The sequence below is a fragment of the Nyctereutes procyonoides genome, unplaced genomic scaffold, assembly GCF_905146905.1.
Source record: "Nyctereutes procyonoides isolate TBG_1078 unplaced genomic scaffold, NYPRO_anot_genome, whole genome shotgun sequence".
NCBI classification, from domain to species: Eukaryota; Metazoa; Chordata; class Mammalia; order Carnivora; family Canidae; genus Nyctereutes; species Nyctereutes procyonoides.
In genome coordinates this window covers 17484626-17506480 of record NW_026575120.1, presented here as the reverse complement: position 1 = coordinate 17506480, position 21855 = coordinate 17484626, and the positions used below count along the sequence as shown (strand labels likewise).

Sequence of the window (21855 nt, the reverse complement as noted above, 5' to 3'; positions counted from 1 at the left end):
CAGAACGGAAAAGGAACTCCAAGCAACAAGAGAGAAACCTGGCAGAGGGTTTAAAATGTTACATTTTAAAAATATTTTAAAATGTGATTTAAACATTAACCTAAAATGTTTAAAAACACAAGAGCCCTCACCTGAACTTCTTACCAGCAGCCCCCACTTTGTAAGTCTTCCTCTTAACACCGGTCACACTACACAGGAAGGGAAAAGGAGTCTCAGCGGTGGCCTGCAGAGGCCAGAGTCAAGTTGCTCCAGCTGCGAGCTTTAGTAGCAGCATTTTACCAGCCACATTCTCCCCCTTTCTCCTGCTTTTGTCTGGGCCAAGAGTTCTGCTTCTATGTTCAATGTTTGGGCCTCTGTAGACAGGACCATCCATTTGGGGCCATATTAGTCTCAGTGGAGACTTGTCAACCCTTTACAGCAAATTTTATGACAATGATGATCATATACACAAAAAAGACCTCCAGTCTTCAGCTACTGGCCCACTTTTAAAAATTATCCACACAGCCAGATCTCTACATAACATAAAAACTATCTCTTGGCATTTTCTGCCACAAGATGTGACCTGAGAGATTTGGCCAGGATGGAAGCTAAAAGGTCCTGCAGTCTAACTCTTCTCATAGATTCCAGATGCCTGCTTGCCAAGGGTGCTTACTCTGGGGCGCAGCTCTCCCCCCGCAGGGCTGCCAGGCAGGGTGGTCCGTGGCACCGCGCAGGCTCTGTGCTGCCCAGTGTGTGTGTGCATGCATGTGTGCATGTGCGTGAGTGCGCGTGTGTGTGCATGTGCGTGTGTGCATGTGCGTGAGCGGGGGCCCAAGGTACCTCACTGCTCTCCGAAGCAAACAAAGTTCTTGACACGGCGCCCTCCGGCCTGCGGCTGCTCCCTGTAGAGTAAGGATCAGACTGACGAAGATAAAGTTTCCCCGGGCCCAAGTTCCAAACTCGGGCTGTTTTGTTTCTGTTAAAATGCAATTGTTTTTCTCTAGAGTGTGCGGTGACTGCTCGGCGTCAGGAAGATGTATGAAAGCTTCCACTTCAATTCAGCATCCCTTTTCTCCCAGACAAACACGGTCGGATTTTAATAAATCAAAGAGCCACACTGTTTAATAAAAATTTATTGACTTACAAGTGATTATTTATCAAAAGACCATTAATAGCAGGTACTGAAATGATGTGTTACTGGGTGGTGCTGGGGAGACTAATAGGGAATCAATGCAGCTGGCCGGCTGGAATGCATATGAGAAGCCCAGCCCCCCGATGGCTGGCGCAATTGCTCCAGCGAAATACACCAGACGCTACCCCTGCTGCAATGAAAAGTTCCCCCTTTTTATTTATCGTTTACAAATGAAATGATCAATACTTTTAATCTAGAGCAAAATTTATTAACTTTCCCATCGGAGAGAGACATATTGACTGAGGGGAGAAGGGGTGTTAGCGCAACGGAAGATGGATGGCCAGATGGTCATCTCTGAGCCTGTCCGAGAGCCGGCGTGCATGCAGCTGCCCTTTTGGCCCACAGGTCCCAGGCCACACAGGGCGAGTGCGACGGGAGAAATCGAGTCTGGCCACCCAGGAGGCACAGCGGGCCCATGTGACCTGCAGCACGGCGGACTGGCCCAGGTGTCACGGACGTCGGAAGCACGCATCCCACAGACCACGGGGCTCCGGGCAATTCCAGGAGGGTGGGCGGGCGATAGGCCCAGAACCTGTCTGAGGGACGACGGGGCAAGCGCCTGCTGCTGCAGGTGCTGTGCGGGGCGGGCTCCCTGCCACCTCTCAGCCAGCCCTTCATGACCTCCGAGGGGCAGTAAGGGGGAGCGGGGGCTGACGCAGTGAAGAATCAAGTTCTAAGGTTGGTTCTCCTGTCATCTCAAACCACTCTGTCAAGCTGGGCTTGCACAGCTCTAGCCTGGCTGACGGCCTTCTACCAAGCTTCCTCTGACAGGGGGATTTCACTAGCGTTTTTAGAAAACCCCTTCTCTAGCGCTCACGGTTGAGTGGAAACAGCTTTCCAAGCTCCACATTCAAATCCACCCAGCCCCACCCAGGTCCACTTCCCCTAGAACACGGAGGCCTCTCCTTTACACCTGGGGCAGCCTCTGGTGCAGCTTCACCAGCCCTGTGTTCTAGGAGAACCAAGATGGATACAGACTGACTGACCTCTGAACCCAGAGGACTGGAGAACCTAGAGCTAAAGTTCGAACCATGGTTTTAAAAATTATAGACACTTGCGGTACAAAGAGCTTGGAAGGCCTTCTAGCCCAAGTCCTTAATTGTGGGTTAGGAAATCGAGAAATAAACTCAAAACAGCAAATGAGTAGCAGGTCTGTAAGTGGGATTAGAAGCTGGCCAGTGCTCACCCCACCAACTGATGCCACTGGTTTTATCCGGGATCCTCCTCATTGTTGCTAGGATCCTGAGAGTGAGTATTCGGTACTTGACACTGCTTTATGTGATCCTGTCGTCGTTCCCATGTGTTGGAAGGCTTTACCACCCAAAACCTGTCCAGTTATCCCAGACCAAGCATTTGACTTATGGGTAACACGGGGCCTGCAGGTCCTCAATTCAAAAGGATGGAGCAGGAGTGTCTCCATGCTTGTGACAAAGCACCAAATAAAAATGTTAGAAATTACTTTTCTAGGGGTATAATTCACAGCTCTTCTTAGTAAAACAGTAAAGTAAAATAATCCTTGCTTAGTTTCCACAAGTATTTCTTTACCAGTAGTGATTCTAACCCAGGCTCTTGTAACGTTCTACTAGGTCATCGACAGGCATTTTTTTTTTTTTTTAATATTCTGTTTTGAGGTTTTCGCACAATCTTTCCAGTGCACCTAAGAAAATCATGATGTAAATCTACTAACAACAGAGTTTTATAAAGAACTTTTAAGAGGGAACTTGATCTTCAAAACCGACTTTAAAGATCATTCCAGAAGGTTTTTAAGCACTGTAAATACTGCCTCCTCTAAAGACTAAAAACCACTGTTTACTCCTTGGAGTAAGTTCATAAGAGGCTGTTCCTTACAGTCAAAAGGGGGATTTTACTTGAGAGAATAGTTGTTTTACTGGTTAGCGACAGGGTAGGTAAGGGGAAATGGGCGGCCAGTCAGATATATAAAGGAACAGGGAGCAGTCGGGGCAGGAGTCAGACAGAGGGCGGGAAGACAAAGGGCTTCCCAAGTCAGTGCTCCTGGGGCAGGGCTGCCCTCCCACATCATCCCCCCAGCACAGGCCTGAGGCCAGCCTAGGAGAGGTGACACGTACCACAGCTGTGCCATGCTGGAGCTGGTGGGGTTACCTGGCTGTGCATCTGCCTTCACAGCGAGCGCAGGTGGGCACAGGAGACCCGTGAAGGCCACAGTGCATCCCAGAGCCTCCTGCCCGCCCTGTCTCCTCACTAACCCTTCCAGTACCTCTGCTCCTACCTGGCTCGGTACTCCCCAGCTGCTTCCACTACCCTTACACCCAGACGGCCCTGCCCTCCTCACAGGCCTCAGATCCCAGGCACCCAACAGTGGAGAAGCCCATGTCTGTCTGTGCTGGAAGCTCTGAGTTAATCGAGGGAAGTGCAAATATCTGATAGGAGTAGTGGCTCCTTCTGAATAATACTATTCATCATTCCAGAAGTCAGTGGATTCCCCGCAGTCTGGGGTTAGAGTCAAGTCAGAGAACAGTAACTGCTATAAGAAACATGTTGCTTAGGGCCACATCCAGGGGACAAAGAGTGAAGGGAAAAACCCCTCAATTGACCATCAAAGACAATTTTATTTACTCACAAAAACAAACCCAGAGCCCTTTGCGGCAGCTCTAAGCTCAGACCTTTTCCTGCCATATTTCATGGATCTATATTTGTAACACTGGGCAACATGTCCTTCAAAGTAGCACTTCAATCCCCACAACAACCCTGTGAGGTAGGTATCACCACCCTTCCCCTCCTGATCCAGGTTACAGATGGGGAAACTGAGGCACGAGTTAACAAAGAGCAAGTCACGCGGGAGTCGGGGGCGAGCAGTGGAGTTGGAGTTTGAACAGAAAATGACTCTCGGTCCCCACCACGCACTAGTCACTGGCCCACCTTGCTTCTTGCCAACCCCTGGGGTGACTACCCGTGGGCAGTGGCACAAGAATTAAAACCTCATTTTGCCGAAGGCACCCACAGATGACAGTTTCCTTTTGTCGGGTCTGCAGAGCTCCAAGGCTTGGGGGTGGGGGCGGGGATGATGTTTTAGCTGAAGAAAGCCACACAGCCTCAGCAGTGCGTCTCCTCATGGACGGGTAGGCCCTGTCCCCAGCCGAATCCCTGGTGTGTGGCATCCGTAACAGACTGACATCCTGGTGTCCCGAACATGGGAAAACATGGCTGACTTCCCACTCAGCCCCACGCATGTACGGGTGGAGAGGTGACTTTAATGGCATTCCTCCAATGGACTTAGTGTAAAAGAAACAAGAAGGCATCTCATCCTGGACAGAGACCCCCAGCAGGGTCCACCTCAGCTGCTCGCCCAGGGGGCCTGGGCCAGTTCTGAAGAGGCTGGAGTCCTGGGATCCAGAGCGGCCTGAGAGGATGCAGCAGTGGGGGCGGGGGTGGGGGTGGTGGCGACGGTGCCAGCTGGCTCACGAGGCAGGATCTGCAGTGGCGGCTCCGGGCAGCGCAAGGCGCGGGCTCAGGACCGGCTCCTGTCCTCGTGGTTGCCGACGATCATCTTGCTGTACAGCTTCTGCTGCTCCTCTTTGAACGTGTCCTTCACCTTCTCCCTCTTCAGTCCCCCATCCCTGATGAGAGAAAGTCAGGTGTCACAGCAGAGAAGGCCTCCTATCCGCCTCATGGCACAGCCGGCGCGCTGCGCGGCTCAAACCCCAGGACAGCCCATCTGAGCAATGGTGCACCCCAGCTCTCTCCCTGCTGAGGGTGACCTCAGACACCGACCCCGCACTACAACTCCACTGTGTCTGCCTAAACCTCTCACGTGTGCCCAAGGGTCAGAACTCACTGCTTGTCTTCAAGGTACCTAGTGACAGCTCATACCTACCTACCAAGGACCTGCCAGCGCTGCCTGCTGCTCACACAACTCGCCCTCACCCTACCAGAGATAAAGACGTATTCCAGCATTATGGATGGCAAGCCAAGCTGTAAACCTGATCTGTGAAATAAAATCTGCAGAATTCAGACCCAGGATTCAGGCCAACAACGAATATGAGGGGAACTACAAGTCCTCACTCCTTCCAGGCTTGATGGCTGGTGCTGGAGAAGTTCTAAGTCACTCTCAGAGTCCCCAGCACCTCCCTTGGCTACCCCCAAATCGATCCCCTAGATCTGGATGTGCTTCCCCAAAGCCCCAGTCCCACCCGTCATCCCAACTGCTCACCTGCATCCTAGAATTAGCACCACCTACCTTCAATGACTAACGGAAACCCCAGTCCACCTTCAGGATTTCTGCTACACCTTTATTTCCCCTCTGAGTCATGGAGGTAGTAGTGACAGAAAAAGTCTGACGAACTCTATCACTAGACAGACCTTACACTGTGTGCCCTTATATGTGCAACACCCTTTACAATCCACAGCAAAGGCCTTTTAAAAGGTAGCCACGCTCGTCTTTCTAAGGCCCCGCCAACAGAGAGTGTGGAGCAGTGGTTAAACATTCCAGCTCTAGCAGCCTGTCACACCTGAGTTCAAAATCTGACTCCACTGATTACTCCATGACTCTGAAAAACAGTTACCTGACCTCTCTGAGCTGGTGTGTCATCTGTGAAACAGGAGTCACAATTCTTACATGACACGGGTTTACTGGGAGGATGGAGTGAGGTCATCACCTCCAGAGCCAGCAGCACAATGCAGGGCTCACAGTGAGGGATCAATAAATGAGCACTTTTTAAAACGCCATACCTGAGTACCACGCCATTACCCAAGAATCCACTTCAGTGTAAAATGTGCATTTCTACATTTTCCCCATATCCTATAGAGCTGACCCTTGTGCTTAAAACAAAGGGTCCTAGAGGGTGGAGTGACTTTCCTGAACCAGCATTCCTCCCACTCAGCTCCTGTTATTTGGAGTCTAACTATCTCACACTCTAGCCCATGGGCCAAACCTAGCCTGATACCTGTTACGGGAACACAGGCATGCCCATTTGTTTATCTAGAGAGACAAGGACCGCCTGGGGGCCCTGGGAGACTGAAGGTACAGTCAACTGCTTCAGTCCAAGCATGCTGCGCTCTCTGTCCCCAAGATCAAGGGACCAGGGGCACTACTGAGTTGGAACTAGGAGAAAGGAGTTAAACTGCTCACTCTCCAAGGCCGGTGAGCTTAATTCTCCACACCAGGATGAGATGGATTCTTTGTAAGTGGAGTCAACAATTTAGCATCTGCTTTAGAAAGTCACATTCTGGACAGCCTGGGTGGCTCAGCGGTTTAGTACCTGCCTTCAGCCCAGGGCATGATCCTGGAGTCCCGAGATCAAGTCCCACATCAGGCTCCCTGCATGGAGCCTGCTTCTTTCTCCCTCTGCCTGTGTCTCTGCCTCTCTCTCTCATGAATAAATAAAAATCTTAAAAAAAAAAAAAAGAGTCACATCCTGCTAGACTTAGCTGATAAAACCTGGCTCTGACTCACCACAGCAGGTCCACGAGCCCCCCCTGCCTGGCAATGGCAGATTTCACCCTATTTGCAAACTGGACGGCATCTTCATCTGTCTGTAAGAAAGAATAAATAAGACCACTCAACCCCGGCTGGTGTCACACAGCAGAAAGTGAAGACTTCTACACAGTGGGAGTACTCACCTCTCTGGTCATGGGAGGCAGGTACCAAACGCTGCAGACAATGGCCCAGCTGGTCATCATTCTCAGTAGGTACGTCACCATCCCATATTTGCTGCTATTCCAGAAGGCATCACCAAATTGAGGGTCATACTGAAACACAGTGGAAAACGGGATGGTAAGAAATCAGTAGTTCTAAGAGAACGTGGGTGTCCACAGCAACTCTCATGACTCATCACCTGGGGTGTTATCAGTCCCAGAAGGCCACTCTCAGACCCCCTCTACCAACACTTCTGAAGTAATCCTACACCCGGGCAGCTCTGACCTCCAGCAATACGAGTCCCCCGATGGACTCAAGATTCTGCTGCAGACCGTTAGGGAGGCCTCCCCGAGCTGCTTTCCTCAAACTAATGTCCTCCCTCTTTGACCCATCTTCATGTCTTCCTCACTCCTAGGTGTACGGAACTCTCGACATACTCAAGGACACCCAAAACCAGAAAGAACAGGATAAGTTACCCCAGATTTAACCATGAGAACATTCCACCGTGCGTGCTTCTCCCCACACAAACCCGATCTCCAGCACTGCGTCGTTCACTCATGAATACTTCTCCACACATCTCACCCAAACAAAGATACCAACTCTTTAATATCATTTCTGCTCCCCCTGACCAAGGACATGCTTCTGTAGGGACACGTCAAACAAGGCCAACCGTGTGAGCAGGAGGCCCCGCTGTGCCAGCACTGCCGGCATTCCTCAGGGAACGGGCGCCCACTGACCGCACACGAGGCCTCTGCCCCACATGCGCTGTGCTTCCTACCAAGCAGCAGGCTCACCAGGTACTTTCTTTGCCAATGACTCTCAGGAAGCAAAGGCTGTACTTTGGTGATACGTTGTGGGAAAGGTGGCTGCTGCCATGACCCATAGTCCCACGAACAGAAGACAGATTTAAGTGGCAGGTAAGCAGGGTGGAAGAGGTGTGGGAGGAAGTCCCGTAAGGAGCAATAGAAGGAACAGAGTGTCCTGCAGCTGCTGGCTATCACACACCAGACCCCAAGCCGTGATTATAAGGCAAAGACGAGAACCAGAGTGCAGAAAGAGAAATGGAGACGGAACTGCAAGAGTTCTCCCACAGGACCAAGCTGCCACGGTTGTCGGAAACGCCCTCTTCCAGGGAGAAGCTCCAGAGGGAACACTGGCAGGGATGCTGTGGGCAGTCTGCCCTTGATGGGGTGCGGCGGACTTCGAACAATGTAATCTCTTAGGCTTTTCAGGCCTAGATTTTATGATTCTCAGAACAGAAATTGGATAATTATGCCCAGCGGTAGACCTGACTACAGGAAAAAAGACATTTAGATTAAATCACAGACTAAACCAAAAAATTTAGATTTAACTATAGAAAGCTTTGCAAGTTTATGAGAAGAACGAGTTTTAAATAGAAGCTAATGCTTATGTTTTGAAGAAACTGGCATTATATTTTACAAAGCACTCTATGGATAAAACAGTGACATTATATCAGAGAGCCCTTTGTTTACAGAGTTGATTCTCTAGTCCATACAGGGCTGACAATGCAGAGAGAAAACCAAAGCAGAAACTCAAAATAACAATAAATTTCTCAAAATCAAATAACTTAATTCTGGTGGAAATAATAAGAGCCTTGAAACTGTTAAGGTTACCCAAATTTGGTTACCAATGAAGAATTTATAACAACTAGCAAAGTTGTCAGGAGTTCTTAGCCATAATTTATTGGGCTTTAATAATAAATCTGTGGCTAAAATGAAATTACATGTAAAATTACATGCTTTTTTCTTTAAAGAGGAGCCATAACTGTCCTAGGGGTCTATGGCTTAAAACTGTAAGAACCACTGCTCTGGGATGCGTGGAGGAACTCAGTGGTTGAGCGTCTGCCTTTGGCTCAGGTCATGATCCTGGTCATGGAATCGAGTCCCACATTAGGCTCCCCACAGGGAGCCTCCCTCTCCCTCTGCCTGTGTCTCTGCCTCTCTCTGTGTCTCTCATGAATAAATAAAATCTTAAAACAAAACAAAACAAAAAAACCCACTGCTCCACAGTAGGGCTCCCAAAGCAGGTTCTCAACCAGAACATCAGGAGCACCCAGGAACGTGTTAGAAATGCACGTTCAGAATCTTCATTTTCCCAGTCCCTCCAGGTGATGCTGATACAGCTACAAAGAACCGATGTTCTGAGCAATAAAGAAGGGCCTCTTGTAGTAACTTGTCTTTAACAGAGACGTACAGGGAAACACTGGGCCCCGCATACTGCGATGCAGGATGGGATGCACGCACAGCTGCCACTCCCCAGGTCCTCATCCATGGCAGACACTGCTAACAGACCGTTTCCTTCCTCTCTGTTCTCAGAGATGGCACTGTCAACAGGGGGCTTGGGCAGCCCTAACCCGTGGATCAGTCAGTTATCCTACAGCCACTATTCACCTACCATCCTGCCCTAGTGCTCTGCCTCCCTGGTCAAGGGGAGTGCTAGTAAGCCAAAGAAATACTTCTTCCTCAACTGCACCAGCAGGGCTGACCTTTGCAAAAGTATGGAGACTGAATTCTAAGTATAACAGGCACAAATTTACCTGCTGTTCTACCCTGATCTGAGATTTCAAACACTGTAAACATAGTGACAACAGCCTGTGGTATTTAGAAACAATAATGTGAATAGTAACATTCTCTTACAAATGGTACAATGTATGGATTTATAAAACAAGACCGATGTGAAGGCAGAGAGAGGATGGAGAGAAAGGGGGAAACTGCCTCACTGAATCCCATCTCCCAGTGAGTTTGAACAGTTAGAGGTACAAGATCCTAAAAGGTGGGGGACCCCAGACAAGCTCTTTAAGATGCATTTCATTTTTATAAACAGTTCTTGGTATTTAAGATGGTACCACAGCCCAAAGTAGTGGAGCTGCTTCTTCCTTCAGTATTAAGGAAACACCCATAGCCATCCATGCTCGCCTCTCCACTGCAGTACAAATCTAGCCGGGCCAATCCCCCGACTCCCTGCAGTAAACCTCCTCAGCCAGTGGGGTACCTTCCACTCCTGGGAGGTTTATGAAGAGGTCCTAAGTTGGGGGCAACATGCAGAGCTTGTGAAGTTTGCAATTTCCTGAAAGCTGTGGTGGCAGCGAGGTGTGGGCGAGGAACCAGCTGTTCATTATGACCCTCCCCTGCCCGTCCAGTGGGTTTTCAACTATCAACAATTCAACTCTCCTCCTCTACCACACTCTACCCACTCTACCCCCAGCTCACGCTGCTCCACTAGAGACCAACCCACTGCTGGTGACACCAGCTTCCTCCTCCCCTTACTCTTGCTATATCCCGTTCACCGTAGTGCAACAGTGACCACATGTGCCCTCAGGGGTCTTGTACCTTGATAGCAACAGGGTAAACCGTGGCTCCAATCTCAAAACTCCCCTTTTTGAACATCATCACTGACGTATTATTGATGCAGGTTCCTAAAATGCACAAGACAGTCAAATGTGATTTCTTTTGATCCTTTACCTCAGAGATTAGGAATTTAAGAACTAAATATAATAGTAAAAATTCTAATGGCTCTTCAAACAGGATAAATCTGTCATCTCCCTAGCTTAGGAATGAACAAGTAAAAAGGATAAGCAAAACACTGTACTGTTTACTACTCTAATACAGGGTCACTTTCCCCAATTAACACACGCAGCAGCCAACTTGGGAAGTCTCCATATAAATCCTACAGGAAGCTGAGACCCCACCGGCAATATTACGGAAGAGATGCCTGCATTGGGAAAGTGGCATCCTCAGTTCACACGCTGAACTTCCCCGAGTTTTTAATCCCATCACCAATTTAGTGGAGGACTGAACATCATTCAGTGAAAACAGATAACCCCAGCCAGAGTTGAGGGACTTGGTTCTGAGGAAACACCAGAGTCACCACCCTGCATGGCTTCCCCACCCAGCAGCTCTCTGCAGTGATCGAACCCTTCTTACCCTCTGGGAAGATGAGAATGGGTAGCTTGCTTTTATCCTGCACATGCTCAGTCAGTCTTTAGAAAAAGAAAATAAAACAAAGGTTCAGATAGCCTTACATTCATCATCATTGAAATGCACTTATAAATAATCTACACAGATGTCACACTGGATGTCACATAAAAGCAAGTTAATAAATAGGACTATCTTTTATAAACCCACAGTCTAAGTCTCATAAAGACAAAACTTATAAAGACAGGGAAAATTGGGGGTCCCTGGGTGGTTCAGCAGTTGAACGTCTGCCTTTGGCTCAGGGCATGATCCCTAATCCTGGGATCAAGTCCTGCAACAGGATCCCTGCAGGGAGCCTGCTTCTCCCTCTGCCTGTGTCTCTGCCTCTCTGTCTCTCATGAATAAATAAAATCTTTAAAAAAGGGAAAACCAGAGAAAAAAGGGAAAACCAGAAGACTATTATTTAATTCCTACAATTGTTCAGTTAAGAACTAAGGTCTATGTAGAGGACAGTGCTCAGACCTGAAGAACATGGCTGCTACAGAGCCTGCAAACAGCACCCTCAACAACATGTGTTACTAGACTTCTGGACTTCCTAAGAGCCATGCTGGGTTGAACCTGCTGTCCACCTGACTTAACACTGTCCCTGAGAGATGCAGTAATGGGAATCCACTGGCAGCCTCATCTGTCCCTGTAGAAGATGGTCTCAGCTGAGTCTTCATTCCCCTCAGTTTCCTGCAAAGCTCTGGTATCTGCATTACTTGTACCAGCTCTACATTTTTTCCATTGCCTGAACTTTGTTTTTGTTTGTGATAGTGAATTCACTTTGAGATTTCAAACAGCATTTAAAGTTCATATGTTGTTTATTACCTCATACAAGTAATAAGAAAGGTAAGAGTTACCAAGTTGGCAAATACTTCCAAGGTTTCTATACGTTTTATATTCCATGCTTTAAGGAAAAGTGTTTCCTTATGAACACAGCATGGGCTCGGTGTAGAAGACACCAGGATTTCACTGTGGAGGGATAACTACCTCTACAACACACAGGTTTCTCTCTAGGGGCACACAGAGCAACAGCATCATGGGGATTTACCTTTTAGCCACCAGGTGGCGATCTTTCACTTCAGAACGCTCAAACCAGACATGCGGGCAGGCCTTCACCATGGCTCTCTGAATCACACCCATAAGTCCCCCGTGCACTTGACCCACCTAATCTCACACAAAGGAATAACAGGAAGTGAAGCCATCCTCATGCAAATCCCCACTCTTTGGAAGAAGCCTCCGATCCCAAAAGAAAAGTACCCCAACCTCTCACCCTAGAACATTTAATTGATAAGCATAGGTTTCTATTAAGAAACCATGACTCGACTCTCTGAATCTAAAGTTTTGCCTTTTATTCAGCGATATCAGGATATATGATTAAAAACACAGCCAAAAACCCAAAAAAGAAATAATGAGGCTGAATAATCCCTCATGTACAAATGCTTTTCCTGGACAGGTTCTCCGATGCTCTTGAGCCCACTCCCTTCAAACCCTCATTCCCTGTCTGCCTATACATCCAAAGTTCAATCTCCAATCACCCTCTTACTCTGCTCAGAATAGCTATCAAGGTTCCAAGGAGTTATCAAGGCAATAGAGACAAAGGCAACTATCTAAGCTGGGGGCCGAGTGTAAAAACATGCTTCCGTGTTTACACTCATAAGCAAGAGCTCTGTGAACGATCCAGATGCACCCCAGCCCTGAACATTCATTCTAAAGCCCTTACTTGCCCAGGAAAGCAACAGAAAAAGGTCTTACCATGGCATAATAGCCATCACTGGCCAAAATGATGACGTCAATAGGAGAAGTGTGATTGGCCACGCAGATGCCACCATTCCTAGGCCTGTTTTCCCTGTGTATGCAAAGCAACAAAAATTCATGTAAAACAACTCGTCTAGAACTCAGTCCTTACCTCACCCACTGGCCAGCTGCAGATGGGTTGTTTTGCCAGTGCCATTTCCCTCTGTGCCACAGAGAGTGACCTTACCTGTCGTGGTAGGTAATGATGGCTGTCAGGGCTCGCACACATATCCGGTAACACATTAAGTGAACATGTTTACTCAGGAACTCCTTAAACCTGGTATGACAGGACAAAGATTTCTGTTTTTACTTTACACATATGAAGTCAGGAAGTTATGGATTCTAGCAATGTAACTATCACTGCTACAACCCTTTACGATTGCAAAGTCTTTTTATAAATATCAGTGCATATGGTAAAACTCTACAATGTGGTAATGCCATTATGCCTACATATGAGGAAACAAATGAGAACTGCATAAATTCACCAAAGTTACTGGGTTTAGAATTTACAACCCTCGAATTTCCAGTACAAGGTGAGTCTCCTCGATTACTTTCCTTCCCAGTCAATGCCTAGAGGCAGGGCAAACGACAGAGACTCTAGCCTCACCAGGGTTTAGCTAGCCCTAAACTTCCAGAAGGAACAAATTTCTCCTTAAAAAACAAAATACAAAAAAAAAAAAAAAAAACCAAACAAACAAAAAAAATACACACACACACATTCTTATCTCTTTACCAATTTATCAACACAGCAGAATGCTCAAAACTAAACAACATGCTGTAAAATCTGCTGGCCCTGGACTCCACGGTTGTGAGGTTGCTCCTTCATCTTCAAAATGGGAAGAATATGAGTGTTAGAGGGAAAAGAACAGTAACTCATCAAGATAAATGCCGATGTCATTGTTCCCACTGGGTTGTTTTATCTCTGTGAGATGCCATGGGTCTGGCTGTCCCCAAAGGAGCGGCCTGGCTGGAGCCACCGTTTGCAGAACTAAGTACCCTGCAGACGTGGACTCTCACACACCACTTACCTCCCATTCGGCAGGTATCCCACCACGGTCGTGCCTATCACCAGAAGGCTAATCCCAGTGAAGGCAAGAGCTATCCTGTAAGAATAAGACACGTGAAAACACAGCAAACAAATGCTACAGACAGAATGTAACATATGAAGATGAAAGTGGGCGTCATGAAAACCACCAAGGCCTCAACACCTAGGATCCAGATAAGAGTTCCATCTAGAAATGAGAGCAGGCCTAGCATAGCCAGAGATCATTTTAATTCCAAGCTGACAGTGAGCTATGGAGCTGGCTCTCCACTGACACAATCTCCTTAAGCATGCAGCAGCCAGAACAATGGAAATGCCTACTGGCTGCTCTGCCCCCAGGCACCTGCTGTCCCGCTGTCTGACCCTTCCCTTTGGCTCTATACCCTAGCAGAAGCATAGCTTCTCTGTGGAGCAACAGGAAGTAGAGCCTCAAGGTACCAGCAGCCGGCACACCATACTCAGAACTGCGCTTGGTACAAACACCTAAGAGATCAATATTGCCTCTGTACTAGAGAGGCAGGCTTGTGGGAAAGCACCAGCCACATCCGGGGACAAGTGACCAGAAAGTACACCATGTTCCCTGTCCGTGTTCAGGCCACTGAGGTAAGCAGCCTGATTTTTTTTTGTTTTGTTTTGTTTTTTAAGCAGCCTGATTTTAAGAAACCCAACTATTTCTGTCTAATGTGCAGAGAATCCAATGGCCTTTAAAAGATGACCACCAGTGTACCCTTCCAAGGTCGGATGCCAGTGACAGAATCATACTCATGCTCCTTCCTAATACAGGAAAGCAAAGCAGGGTGGCACAGGTAGGTCAACCCCGCCTTGGGCGCAGGCCAGCAGCTCAGGCCTTTTGTCCCCATGGGGCCTGACCTCACCTGAGTGGCAGAAGGAAGCAATAGCGAATCAGCACTCCTAAGCCCCATAAGACAGTGAGCCGAAGGCTGATGTACTGGAAGTTATAGTTGGTTCTGCTCAGCAGGTTCCAGGACTCCAATTCCTCTGCTGAGAATCTCTTTGTCACCTCATCATCCATAATGGTCTCCATTCCTTTCCGGCAAAAGTAGAAAATGTCAGAGAGCTCAAACTCTGGAGTATTATCCAGAGCCTTACTACTACCACTTCGACGAATTTCTTTGATCTCTTCTTCTAGCGAAGTGGGATCTTTTGCAATGATTCCTGCCAAAGAGAACACCCATGTCAAGCAGCCTGCTGCGATGGAGCACGTTAAAAATATTCAGAGTCCATTTCCTCCCTCTGATATAGTGAAGAGTATGTGTGGAATTAAAGCACTCAGGAATCTGTGTCAGAGGGATGGTCTGGGGCCAGGAGCACCAGCCAGTCTTACCATTGGTGTAGGGCTTGTAAAGTTGATGGTTCTTCTCCTTGGCTCCCCTCTCCATCCTCAACGTGGCCCACTGTGGGGAGAAGCCGCAACACACAAAATGAGATCCTTCTTCGGACACTGAATGCCTCTGTTTCCATCCTGGGGAAGTCTCAATCCCACTCACCTGATCAGACTGTAGCTGAGAAAGCACCCACTAGAGAAGGAAAGCCAAAAGCTTCTCTTCTAGAGCAGTTCCCTCCTTGATGACAAGGAACAAAAGACGAGTCACCTATAGTAAAGGCCTGGGAACTCAAGAAGTCTGGGGAGATCTCTTGGGCCTAGGTTCTCTCTGCCTAAATCTCTGTCTTCAGGGTACTCTCAGAATCCACTAGTGCTTCTTCACTGCCACACAGCAGCTATTCACCAACAGCAAAATCCCACACCCTCTAAGCAACTGCCTACCACTGAAGCTGCCTACTTCCCGAATTACTCCAAAAGCAACAATTTTAGTTTTTGAGTATTTAAATAATATATATGTCTAGACTGTCCATCCACCTCTGCATTTAACTCTCCACCTGTTTTCTTTTTAAAGATCTTATTTATTTATTCATGAGAGACACAGAGAGAGGCAGAGACACAGGCAGAGGGAGAAGCAGGCTCCATGCAGGGAGCCCGACGTGGGACTCGATACGGATCCCAGGATCATGACCTGTGCCGAGGCAGACACTCAACCCTGACCTGTGCCCAACTCAGACACCCAGGGGTCGCTCTGAGTAGCCTTTTCAACAGGAGGACCCCACAACCTGACTTAGAAGCGTTCAGTGTTAAAGAAAAACACACAAAAACACCTTTTGGAGATTTAAAAAAAAATCTTATTTGATAGTCCCTCAAGCAACTCATCCCAACACTCTTTCCTATCTACCGAATAGGACTAATAGTCCATCAACCTCCTAGTTCATGGGGTCACTTGGGAGCAGATGAGATCACATAACAGAACCTGGACACTGCAAAACGCCCTCATGTCCTCACTGTGACTGGACTAACAATGGACTCTAGAAGAGATCTAGAAAAGAAACTTCTTCCGAGAGCCTCTTTTCTTTGACATCCATATAACTCACTCTCCCACTATCCCACAACAAGAGAGCCTGTCTCTCCCACTATCCCACAAGAGGTAAAAACGAGCTCGCTAATCCCTAACTAGAATGTTACCACTGCATAGAAGATTATACCCATGGCAAGTCAGAGAAATAGAACAGATATTTTAAAAGGTACCTTTTCAAACTTGTTTCCACAGTTATGTAGGGTGGGAGAGAAGCCTACATTCTGTGACACAGCAAAACCCACAGTCCAAAGCATTTGGTGTAGATTCTGCTGGCAGAGCCTCAAGTATCAGCAAGACTGTTCTGGATGGTTTAGAAGAGCCAAAAAGCAGGACATGAGTTTAATCAGTGATCTGACCTCATCTGGAAATGAGAAAATGGTCTTCAAACACAACTGTCTAGAAAAAGACAGCTTAGAGTCATCCACTCAAAGAGAGGTCTAAGGCAAGAAAAGCCACATAGCCCATTTTCTATACTTCGGACATTTAGTGTTTTGTTTTGGTTCTATGCATGGATAATCATTTCTAGAAGAAAATGTAAATGAAACTCCTACAATGGAGGAAGGTAGATTCAACCTGGGAATTCTACCTAGGGAAGAGGTGAAAAGGGCAAGACAGTTTACAGCAAGCCTGACATACAGACACAGGCCACTCTACCAGAGTTTAGGGTTTTCTATCTTGGCCAAGACTGCATTATACAGCAAGCATAGTGAGAATCAGAAAAACTTGGTTCTGTACTGACAATTCTGACACTCAGAAGAGGTTGCAACAGGCAGGTAATGTATGACACCGAGGCTCTTGAGGACTAGCATTTAAGTCTGTGAGGACTGCTTCACTCTGCAAAATTCAAGATGGTGGTGGTGTTTTACTTGGAAGGGTACAAGTTAGATGAGACCCTGCATCTCCTAGCTCTTACCACAGAGCTGTCGTAAACATCACCTTGCCCTCGTGCCCTGTCCATCCAGCTTCACTCGTTCACACTTCAGGTATGTTATAAGATGCTTCTGTCTGGTCACAAGAGTTGAGGGGCGGGAGGGCAGGGTTGGAGGAAGCTGACAGTTAGCTGGAAGAATCGGTTCAGGAGGAGAGACTGATTTGTGAATTGGATTGCTTCAGCCTGGTGCAGAAGACTGAATGAAAGGGCCCTGCACGTGACCCATGTCTGATAACTCCACAACTGGTTTCTTGGAGCTGTCATTTTCAGAAACATAGTGTTCAGAAATCCAGAATAAAATTAAGAATCCTAGACCCAGAGCTCATTCCTATAAACCTCCTCTCCTTCCCCTGACGTGAGATGCCATTTACCGTGGGATCCAGCATCAGATTATTAAATGATTTCCTTCTTAGCTTCCCCCAGACAGAAGAGACCATTTAAGGGCATTAACAATGCTGCACTCTTAGGTAACATTAAACCCAAGGCAAACCTTGGCAGATGAAAGGCAGGCCCAGCTCCTCGAAAGGCAGATGGTTCAATGGTGTACTTGTGCTATTCATTCTATTGAACACTACAATTTAGGAATTATTCACAAGTAACATCCAACAGACTTTGCAAGACCAATCTTAGGAAAAACCTCTCCTATTTTTCAGTGAGTCCCCATTGCACTGTCCCATACCAACCATATATGCCCATAGAATGAAACCCTTAGGAAATTCAGGCTCCCATCATCTAGCACCTCTATTCCCCTGCAAACACTATCTCTTGTACCAGCTCTCTTTTCTCCCCCTGCTTCAGCTGTAACCTCTAAGTAGCTACTAGCAAATCTGTAGATCTTTACTTCACTCAAGTGTCAACCTCACATTCCCAATCACCTGCTGGTCACTTCCACATGCAAGTTCAACTAGCCCTCACCAGCATGTTGCAAATAAAAGACAACAACATACCTCCTCCCAGCCCCGAAAGTGCTCCCTTTCCTCCGACCCTCCTCTTGTGGCCCTGGGATCTCTCTGTTCATCCAAGCTTTCCAGCCTCCCATTGCTCACCAAGTCCTATTGATCCTCCCCTGAAATGGCACTCTTTCACAGCTGCCTCTTGTGATGTCATTACCTTTGCTCCCTAGATCATTCTCTTGCCTATTTTAACGACAACAGCAATTCAGTTGCTCTTTCCTCCCTTCAAATCACCCACTTGCTGCCAGTCTGATGTCACTTCCCTGATCAAAAACCTTCAATGCCTAAAGAAGCATTTGGTTTTATAATCTACCTCACACCCACCACTAAACTATGTACAGTCTCTAAACAAGACCATACCTTCTCATCTGCACTTCTAGAATGCCTTTTCCTTTTTGAGATCCAGGTCAAATGCCAACTCGTATATGAAATGTTACCTACCTAATTCCGGCAGATTTCATCTTTCCCTGTGTATCTGAAATAGCATCCAACTGTGAATTGATTGCGTATGCATATACTTGTCTTTCTTACTAGACTCTAAATACCCTGAGGGGCAGGAGATAGAACCCACCCATGTTCTCATTCCAGCAGAGTCTGACAGAGGGTTCTGCGCCTAGTAGGCAGTCACTAATGGCTGCATTTAACTCCCCGTATTTCTCTTCATCAAGGTCTCCACGTGAAAAGATAGAGCTGAGATGATACAACCTACTACTACTCTCCATCACCTGTCCCGCCAGAGTCAACATCTCACTTTCTTCAGTTCATTCTTTCAGCTATTCAGGGTTATGTTAAAATCATCTTTCTCAATGTGATAGACAGGACATGCCTGACATGACCTCTTTCACTACAAGTACATGAAGCAGGTGTTATGACTTCCACTCTATAGATGAGGAAGCACGTGGTAAAATCTGACGACTTAGGTCAAGTTTCAAAACTTGTCAAAGAGCCCTAGATTTGAACTTAAGGCCCACTGGCTCAAAAACCCATGCCCATCCCACTATAATCCCACTGTACAGCCTCTTCAACAACCACTACTGGCTTTCTAGGACACTCCATTGGCCACTCCTACTTTGGAATTTAATGTTTACAATTGTAACCTTTACAACCATCTCTGACTGACCTGATCAAGCCCTTGCCCGTGAGGCAAAATCACCTAGGCCATTTCTTTCCAACTCTCTATTTCCAGGTTTCTACTTTTTCTTTTCCAAATCATTCATCCTAAACTCAGTGGAAAGCCACTCTCAGGACTTCTACTCCAAAGAATACCATCATCACTGTATTGAGAGAAAATCTAAAGCACAAACATTAAGAAAACAAAAGCACTTTTATTTGTTTATTTTTTTAAGATTTTATTTATTTACTCATGACAGACATAGAGAGGCAGAGACACAGGCAGAGGGAGAAGCAGGCTCCACGCAGGGTCTCCAGGATCATGCCTCTGGGCTGAAGGCGGTGCTAAACCACTGGGCCACCAGGGCTGCTAAAAACACTTTTAAAGAACATTGCTCGGGATGCCTGGTGGCTCAGGGCTGAGTGTCTGCTTTGGCTCAGGTTGTGATTCTGGAGTCCTGCAACTGAGTCCTGTATCAGGCTCCCCACAGGGAGCCTGCTTTTCCCTCAGCCTGTGTCTCTGCCTCTCTCACTGTGTCTCTCATGAATAAAATCTTTAAAAAAAAAAAGTAAAATAAAGAACACTGCTGCCCTCCACATACAAAAATCTGCAATTCAGCATTCACGGGACCTCCACTTCAGTTAAATCTTCCAGGACAGGGGACTGGGAAGACACTGACCCACCCACATTCTCCCCCTGGCAGGTATAATGAGGTTCTTTTATATAGAAGGATGTGCTGATTATGCGTAACTAGTTGGTAAGCTAGCACTTGCTTAGTTCTGCCAAAAGCACAGGTATAGGTACTGCATGAACCAATCTAAAAATGGTGGATAAAATCCCAAAGAAAACAGATATACAAAATTATATATACATGTTATTACACAACACATGAACGCAGCTGCCAAAGACTGAAGAGTAATACATGTACAAAAATGTTAAGGTATTATAAGCTGTAGAAAGATGAATGATTAACATTATTTGTCTGGTTATCTACTGCTACATAACAAGCCACTCCCTAGCTTAGAAGCTTAAAACACCACCACCACTGACTTTGCTCATGAATCTGCAAACTGCACCAAGTTTGACACTGGCTGGGGGGCTGGAAGCTAAGGACTGGATCCCCTGCAGATCTGCTCATGCCTGTGTGTGGCAGCTGATGCTGGTTGTCAGGGCTTCCCTGGGGCTGCGGACTGGAATACCTAACACATGGCCTGCCTCACAACATGCAGAAGCATCCCAAGAATCAGAAGTTACACTGCCATTTCTAGCCTGATCTCACATCAGGCATCACACATGTTACACATGTTACACAGTGTAATTAATGTCCACCACATCCTGCTTATCAGAAACACAGTCGTAAAGCAGGCCAGTACCCACCAGGAAGTTAACCAGCCTCCAACTTTTGGTGACAAGCATCAGAATCAGTTAGAGAGCTTTAAAAACATACCCATACAGAACCATTAAAATCAGAATCTCTGGGAGAAGATTCTAGTGCTCCCAAACAAGCACTTTTAAAATGCTCCCCAGGTAATTCAAATGTGTAGTTGGGGGAGACTCACAGAATTAAGATGATCTCTGAGCTTTCTTCCAGCTCCAAAATTATACATTATCAGCCGGATTCAGGAAGGATGAAGAGGCTTAAAAAGGTAAAAAATAAAAGTCGATTAAAAAACACCCACAAGCAGGGCGTCTGGGTGGCTCAGTCAGTTGAGCGTCCAACTCTTGATTTGGTTCAGGTCATGACCTCAGGGTGGTGAAATCGAGCCCCACACTGGGCTCTACTCTGCGCTGAGCAAGGTGCTTAAAATTCTCTCTCTCTCCCGGTCTCATCCCTATCTGTGCTCTCTCTTTAAAAAAAGGAAAAAACAAACAAAAATGCCCACAAACATAAATTTATTTTAGATGTATACATGGATACACACATGTATACTTTCCAAGCTCTAAAACCAGTTTGGCCAAATCCAACTTGTGTCTAATACTAATACTGATGTATAGAGCATTCAGTTCTTACTATCCATTAAGGTCAACTCAGAACAGTAGGAGAGAGTCAGAGAAGACCAGACATTCCTGCAGTGTCACCTATAACCATACTAGAATGGTATGAGTCCTTTCTAGCCCATCCCTAACTCTAGCTTCTAGCCAGGATATAATCATCCGTGCAGCTCAGCAGGACAGCACCCAGGGTATCCAGAACCCCTTCCGTGCCTAATATACACATTTCTAGGAATAACACGTGCAAATCTAGTTCTTGAAATCTTTAATCTTGAGGTCAAAAATGGGTACACAGAAATATACACACAGATACAGACATTATTTCATAACCACTTCTAAATCACTGTACCTCAAACTAGTGATTTTCAAGATGTGGTCAGCAAGCAAGTCTCTGAAGGCCCAAGACTACCTATCCCATGGAATGGCCCAACAATATGTATTTATTGAATTTCAGCTATGTAATTATGATCTACGTTAAGTCACAAGAATATACATTTAAAAATACAGTCACAATTAGAAGGATTTTAATTGACTGTGAACTTTAAAATATTAATTTTGGGGGACACATTCAAAATGGAATAGAGAATATACAGGGATTCTAGGCCTTTTGTGGCCCAAAGAGATCCAAGTTAAAAAATCTTAGCTACTACAGAATAACCCTAGGCTGATAACTCCATGATTTTTATGTCTTAAAAGTAAAAATTGCCATACATCTATGAGTTAACCACTTGCTTATAAACTTGAATGAAAGCTAAGCACCATTCAATGTTGTCTCCTAAAAGTTTACCAGATGTTCTACTGACTCTCTACTGGTTTTCCACAGTTGGAAACAGTTGCAAAC

General features: G+C 46.6%; 1 protein-coding gene across 2 annotated transcripts in view; it reads right to left on the bottom strand.

Annotated features, from left to right (window-relative positions):
- Nucleotides 1–3739: 3739 nt before the first annotated feature.
- GPAT4 (glycerol-3-phosphate acyltransferase 4) overlaps nucleotides 3740–21855 on the bottom strand; it is a 32581-nt gene continuing 14465 nt past the window's right edge. Inside the window, exons 1-12 of one of the 2 annotated variants that reach the window (XM_055335030.1) lie at nucleotides 20582–20639; nucleotides 14947–15016; nucleotides 14477–14777; nucleotides 13588–13662; nucleotides 12747–12836; nucleotides 12518–12611; nucleotides 11814–11929; nucleotides 10730–10785; nucleotides 10136–10221; nucleotides 6770–6898; nucleotides 6603–6682; nucleotides 3740–4767 (exon numbers count right to left, since the gene is read on the bottom strand). In XM_055335030.1, coding sequence (XP_055191005.1) covers nucleotides 4659–4767; nucleotides 6603–6682; nucleotides 6770–6898; nucleotides 10136–10221; nucleotides 10730–10785; nucleotides 11814–11929; nucleotides 12518–12611; nucleotides 12747–12836; nucleotides 13588–13662; nucleotides 14477–14777; nucleotides 14947–15016; nucleotides 20582–20629 — 1254 coding nt within the window. In that variant the 5' untranslated portion in view covers nucleotides 20630–20639 and the 3' untranslated portion in view covers nucleotides 3740–4658. Of the gene's footprint in view, nucleotides 4768–6602; nucleotides 6683–6769; nucleotides 6899–10135; nucleotides 10222–10729; nucleotides 10786–11813; nucleotides 11930–12517; nucleotides 12612–12746; nucleotides 12837–13587; nucleotides 13663–14476; nucleotides 14778–14946; nucleotides 15017–20581; nucleotides 20640–21855 lie in introns of those variants that run through there. The other variant, XM_055335029.1, reaches the window with a different exon arrangement.